This window comes from Homalodisca vitripennis, chromosome 1 (genome assembly GCF_021130785.1).
Source record: "Homalodisca vitripennis isolate AUS2020 chromosome 1, UT_GWSS_2.1, whole genome shotgun sequence".
Taxonomy (NCBI): Eukaryota; Metazoa; Arthropoda; class Insecta; order Hemiptera; family Cicadellidae; genus Homalodisca; species Homalodisca vitripennis.
Window position 1 is genome coordinate 172,955,030 of NC_060207.1, and position 7,155 is coordinate 172,962,184.

The 7,155-nt window shown below is 36.0% G+C and overlaps 1 protein-coding gene across 1 annotated transcript; it reads right to left on the reverse strand.

Annotated features, from left to right (window-relative positions):
• Positions 1-1,182: 1,182 nt before the first annotated feature.
• LOC124355748 (cuticle protein 67-like) lies at positions 1,183-6,860 on the reverse strand. The gene is made up of 2 exons (XM_046806906.1): positions 6,818-6,860; positions 1,183-1,785 (listed from the first exon to the last, which is right to left on the reverse strand). The coding sequence occupies exons 1-2, from the start codon at positions 6,827-6,829 to the stop codon at positions 1,309-1,311; spliced, it is 489 nt and encodes a 162-aa protein (XP_046662862.1). The 5' UTR covers positions 6,830-6,860; the 3' UTR covers positions 1,183-1,308.
• Positions 6,861-7,155: the final 295 nt, after the last annotated feature.

Here is a 7,155-nt window from a genome sequence, read left to right on the forward strand (position 1 = left end):
TTTTAGTGTAAACTTTGTTCTCAGAAGAGTTCTCTTCATAGAGAGCCCGAATATTACAAGAATTCAACTGAGTTGGCAATGTTTCGTTGGATTGTGAACAGGAAAACTAGGATCTTAGTTACAATATCATCAGTGTAATACTAATGTTCGAAATTCCTGAGATTTCGTGTTACATTAAACTTTCTTTTCAATTAAGCAATCTAAATTAGATGCAAATAAATACTATGGGAGTTGGAACCTCTCATGAGATTTCATTTGGAGTCCAAAAATATAACCGAAGAGGAAAATATAAAGGTAAAAATTGATTATCCTTTCTAAAGTATCCGAAAATGTCTAATCTGTTAGTTTATAGGTACTTGATTTAACTCATAATACTTGTGTTTTTGTCGGAACGTTTCCATTACCTATATGTAAAAACCCTCGGCCCCTCTTTCAAACTCCTGGGTACTCCACTGGGGAGGAATATACTAAATGTTGCCCACATTCTAAATCCGATTCTGAATGTTTTCTTCATATCTGATGGCGCGATGTGGACAGCCAAGTAGTCCCGAGATATTTTTCTATTCGGATTGAAATAAACACGTTGAGGTCTTAAATACGAAGAAATCTAAATGATATCTTTTATATTATAAAGACACTTCAATGTTTCATCTCTTTTCCAAAAGCCAACAGATTCCATCGCTTGACATCAGTTTCAAACCGTACTGCGATCTTAAAAACGAATGAGTCGATAGCTTGAATTACTGCATAAATATGATGAGGTGCATTAACATTAAGAAGGCAAAGCACATATATTACTAAATTTCTGTGGTTTTAGCTTAAGATCCCTCAAGTTTAAGCAAGACAAAGATAGACAGAGTGTTAAAAGGACGCCAAAACGATTGAATAAGCATAATTATCTACTTACATGCATATTTTCGTGAATGTTTAATGAAAGTTTATCAAAACGTAACCTTAATTGCACTGACAGAGAACAATATCAATTTTTGTCAGGATACTAGACTGCGCTAAGAGTTACAAAAAAGAAATGTTTTCAATTAGTATTGTTCATCTTGTTATAATAATGTGTATTAACTATCGATAGTGTGTTCATACGGTTCTGTATAATACAATTTTAAAATAAATATAAAACATGATTAAATCACATTTAACCGGTATCCAAGTAGAGGTAATAATAATACATTTTCAAAGACTGATTAAGTTTATTTATCACATTATTTATAAATAAAATAAATAGAAGGAACTGAGATTTGGTAACGTGGAGAGGAAAGTGAGAAGAGGGTAGAAGAAAGATGGGGTGTATAGCACTTAGTAGACGTAGTTGATGCCATAGCCATCGAAGGACATGTGAGAGACGGCGGGGGCAGCAGAGTAAGCGACTCCAAGGAGACCTCCGTGAGCGACGGCGGGGGCGGCGTAAGCACGGGGAGCGTAAGCGGGGGCGGCGTAGGCAGGAGCGGCGTAAGCGGCAACGGCGGGCCTGGCAACGACAGCGGGAGCGGCGTAGGCAGCAGGAGCGTGGTAGGCGGGGGCGGCGTAGGTGGCGTATCCGGGGTTGCTCACACGGACGTCGGACTTGCTGACGCTGGAGTAAGGGGTGTCGACGGTCTTGGTGAAGGTGGAGACCTGTCCCAGGTTACCGGGAGACCTCAGGATGTTGGCGGAAGATGAGGTGACGGCGGCGGGAGCGTGAGCGTAGGGGGCGGCGTACGCAGCGGGGGCGTAGGCGGGGGCGGCGAGAAGACCAGCGTTGGCAGCAGCCAAAGCGGCGGCGAAAACAATGAGCTAAAACAAAATAAAAATGTTTAATCATTATTATATTAGCAATAGCAAACTATAGAACTAGTATACACTGTCATAGTTTTAACACATGGTATAACGATACGGGTTTGAATAATTGTATGCGTCTCCCTTCGGAGCAAATGATTTCAGATAATTATTCACATAAATAAGTTTAATATCCGGGAAAGTTGAGGGGGAAGTTATCAAACTCTCTATTTAAAAGAGCCTTTATGGGGGAATGAGATCAAAAACTGTTCGTTTATTATCCATGCTTTCATTCTACTTCATTAATCCGTGACTGCTCTTCACAAGTTACACCAAAATGTATTGTTGACTATAAAAGAAGATACAGACACATGGCCTTCAATAATCAGACTAGTTGACTGTTTTATTTGATGTGGAATAAATAATAATAATAAATGTATATCGAACTTAATAACCATATATGTGGGTTTTGTTACGAAATGGAGGACTACGATATCCAATTAATACAATAACCGATCATTTGAAATGTACAAAATTAGACTGCATTTTCATGTAGATATAAGTTCACGGGGTGTATTTAGATAGAACATTCAAAGCAATAAAATCGTGGCAAACACTATGTGAAAAGGGTGATACAGTATTTTATGGAGTTGCGGCCTAGGTATATATTAGCTAGTTTAGTTATAATTTGGTAGTGTTAAAATTTAATTATATATTTAATTGAACGGATGTGATTTTGAAGGTTAGTGGTAGGTAATAATTGGTATAAAATATTTTCTTTGGGTATTAGAATAATAAAATTATCTACTTGAATCGTGATACTGCACACCAATAACAGACTTATGCAAAAATCCATACCTTAATTTCCTCTACTCATATGAAACTTCCTTCCTTGTCTTTGAAAAAGATAGTCAACAATTCAATCATCTAATAATGTAGTTAATACTGTTAAAACATGACATGTAGTTTTAGTGGTGTCAAATTGTCAGATTATAATTAGTATAATTTGAGGGCTTCTATTTTAGACAAGTGTAAACAAGTTCAAGTGTTTATACAAACTTATACGTTGGAGAAGTTCGCGGTAAGGAGCACCCGAAGACTACACACCCGGGAGAGGCGGCATTGAGCAAAGCACATGGAACGAAGATGCCGACAAACATGGAACGTGGTGTTCTACGAGGAAGTCCTCACTGAGTGACGTCTACGTAAAGAACCAGAAGTTTGGTAAAAAATGATGATTTAAGGGAGTATCGTTAGGGAGAATAATGGAGTTCAAAGGCAATCAACTCTTAAATCCAAAGTGTATATAAGACGTTTTGCTACAGTTCAATGATAAGTAAACCAATTGCAGCACTCCTCTATTCTCAATTTTGCGAACTGGATGACTGAAGAGAGTATGATGACTGTGATACCTGAAGCGTGCAGTCATCAGCGTACATGACCATTTAACCCTGTTTAATATGTAGAGACAGATCGTTCATGTAGATAACAATAAGTATTGGGCCAAGAACTGAAATCTGAAAAACTCATGACTAAGAACTCTAGTGCCTGACTGATACATATTTTTATCACTTACGAGCTGCACAACTTCCAGAGATGTATGATTTTATCCAAGTCAGGGCGGGGCAACACACACCGTAACGCTCAGGTTTTCCGAACAAGACTTCGTATATTACGCAATCGAACGCCTTGCAGAGGTCAAAAAATATTCCAACGGAGACCATTTTGTTGTCCAATGAAGTAGGGACAAAGTTAATGAATTGAAAGACATGGCTGAAGTGGTGGATTTGGACTTGATGAAACCTTATTGCTGAGAGCTTAAAGGATTATTTCTCTGAAGAAAAAGAACCGGCTATTGACACATACTCTACAACTTTAGAATAGACGGACTGAAACGAAATAGGCATACAGCTTCCATCTTTTTCCATCTTTTGATTCTTCCTGAATTAAACATTTTTTGTCATGGAAACCCAGTTTCTCTTCTTTTATCAATGTCCTGTACAAATTTTATTGTTGAGATATTATTCAAATGGAACCGATACTTTTGGTAGTGATAATAGGTGATTAGTACACAATACAATGTTATGTAGTTGATGTGGGTGTCACGATGGCGTAAACCTAACGTACTGCATATTGTTAGCACAATATATATTCTTAACACAATGAGGTTGAGTTGAATGTTGCATATTTACCAAACATAAGGTTTGATTATAGTGTATAGTGTACAAGTTGAAATCAATAAACATGCAAATAAGTCAGAGTTTCGTGGAGGGCGGGTGAAACAGGTTGCACCACGGTTTACAGGTCAACCCGCCCCGCCTCGACCCGACACAACAGGCCACACCACGCCCCGCTGTTTATGCCTATGTGCCATTGTCTCATGCCCTACATTTGTGACTGATTAATCAGCTGATACTGCTGATTTATAGCTGTTACTTTCAACACCTTAAACAAAATTATCGTTTGATTTTTCGTGTTTTAAAGCCGAATTCGACGAGAGAAGTTACTGTTGCTTCTAAAGTTGTACGTCACGATGCCTAGTAAATCTTGATGTAACCTTCAACGTAGTCTAGGGTTAGGCTGTGACCCAACCGAGTGTGTTTAGACCGTTTTCTATTAAACACGTTTGGTACATCAAATAAAATGCCTTTGGCGTTGAGAGAACGCCTGAAAAATACAGAATCCACTCTACGATACGTTTTTATTCGTAAGATTTTTTTGTCACAAATTTGCTTACAATCAGAATACACACATACTTTTACACGGTTATAGAAGGCAAGCCTAATGTAGTTTTCTGTAAAAGAACAAACTTATAAATCAAATGCTTCTTAAACCAACTATGCGTTGGATACGGATTTGACCGTATCAGCACAGATTGGATAAGGTTTTCCAATTATGTAGTCTATCACGAAAAAAATAAAAATTATACGTGTTGTTTATTAACTTTTATTCAATTTATACAGTTTGATTACGCATATTGTTTGGTGATTTCTTAATCCAATCGGTATAATCAAGTGATTCCACTCACCTTTTTGAGAACTCGCACAAGAGAAATGGATAAGGAACCCAATTAACTGTACCTTGTGTAATTACGAATCTAATCCAATGTACAACAAAAACAAGAACTATTAGATAAATTGAAGTATTATTTGAAGTAGTATTTAACCAAAATTACTACCAGTTTGAATGCTTTGGTTTTTTAACGTACAATGGGTAAAAATAGCAACCACTCATACAAATTAATCAAATGCGTTGTTTAGTTGCTGATGACGCTGTTTTGATTTTAATTGGTATTTCAATAATTTCAGTAGTTTCAGTTTATGGCGTTTAACTAAACATATTTTGTGCTGAACTGTGTTTTAAAGTTTGCTCTGATAAATCTTATGATTCGAAAGTTGGAACTTAGCTTAGGTAAATTTGCAATTTTACGATTGTTTTGATAGTAATGTTTGGAACAGTGATACCCCATTTAAAACTAAAAATAAGGTTGGACTACTTAATGTATTGGTTGATTGGTGATATTTAGATTACACTAAGATTACATTATTAAACTGTTTAAAAATTATATTCCATTTTAAGTTTTATTTTCAAAATTATTTTACCTACTAGAAGTTTTACACATTGAAATGCGTTACTTCTTGTTATCTCAAATGTGTAGAATATATTTTTATTTAAAACAAATGGTGTACAGTTTAAATATTTTGCATTAAATTTCCACCTTGACCTTCACGAAATTGAAATTTTACCATTTTTATTGTTTTGGCGTAAATTGATAAATTTGAATTTGAGAAGTGTTTTAGGACATTTATAACAATGTAACTATCGTGGTTTCTAAGGTATTAATCTATGAACTCAACAACAGCAATAGAAGAATTATGCATTTTGTCAGTAACTTCTTTATCATCTAAGCTTTCCGTTCACGCTGCGCCAAACACTTTTCACATGACTCAATCCTTGAAATATATTGCGCTCGGTGTGATGAGCGATCTCCATTTTGACACTGAAACGTTCCGTTTAAAAAAGGATGGTTCCATTCAGGAAAGACAAAATGTTCGAAAATTTCATGGTGTAAACAATCTTTTGACGCGGTGTGAGCAGAAAACCCGGCTAGTTAATAGTTGTGATATCGACCGGACAAGCCGAACAATTAAGAGCTTTGATTATTTTCTCATACTAAATCCAACGGCAATACCTAGTTCAGTTATTTTGAATTTTCTTAAAATAAATTATTAGGTGTTAACAAAAATCCAAGTTAAAGATCTTCTGATAAATTCTTGAAATCATTGTGGTGATTTTTTTAATTCCATCAATAACATGCTTTGTAAATTTGCGCGGATCACTATATTTAATACAAATTGTGTGCATTTGCAGTTTAGTGTGCGGGTTGTAGCACAGCCGAGCAGGCGTTCAGAGGTAGCAAAACTTATATGTTCTTTAATGTAGGCCTATTCATAATAGAATACAGAATAGGGAAACGCTATCCTGAATCCCACCACACGTGAAAATAAACTGTGATTTGAGCGTTTTGCAAACCAAGTAACACATGGTAGAATTCGCTACGTCAAAAGACTATTCTATAATCACCACCACTTTGGAAAGTCCTTTTTGGTTAAATTGATATACTTCTATAAAATTTTGACTGAGTCGATTTACCATTTCAATGATACTCCTAGCATTACAAATTAATCTATATGGTTTGAACAAAATATTTTGTTCACTATAAAATTTAATAATTTGTTATATAAATATATATACAATACGAAAAAGTAGTATTATTGGTCATAAACGAGTTTTATTTGGTTAAACGTAGCTAACGTGTCACATATAACATCCATACGTAAAATTCAATTTTCAATGAACGAACGTTTCGAAAAAGTTAATTTTGAGAATATACTAACTTAAAAGAATAATTTAGAAAATAATAGCTCTTTACGCATATGATTTTAGCTTATTGAATTTAAATAAACATTGCGTTTTGCTGTAAGTTAAAATAATTTAGTACGATATACATAGTGTACTGGGGTTTCGTTGTACGTGGTTCCCCACTTACCTTGGCGGCCATGTCGGAGTGTACGTTGTGGGGTACTGACGGTACTGGGACTAGGACCGGGCCGCTTATATAGACCTTCCAGGCTCTTGACCCAGTAGACACGTACATTGTTTCATTGATACCGCCGCAGCTCGCCGTGGGCAGGGCGCTGGCGCTTCATTCATACATTCACACTTCTGATTTATATCACAGTTCACCCAATCAGCCATACGTGATAATAAAACTTACAAGTGATGACGTCACTGGATCCTTCAAGCTATAATCTGGTGATTCTGACAAGATCCTATTCATTACCTGTATGTTTACTATAACGAGGAAAACTCTCAGTAATTAAACCT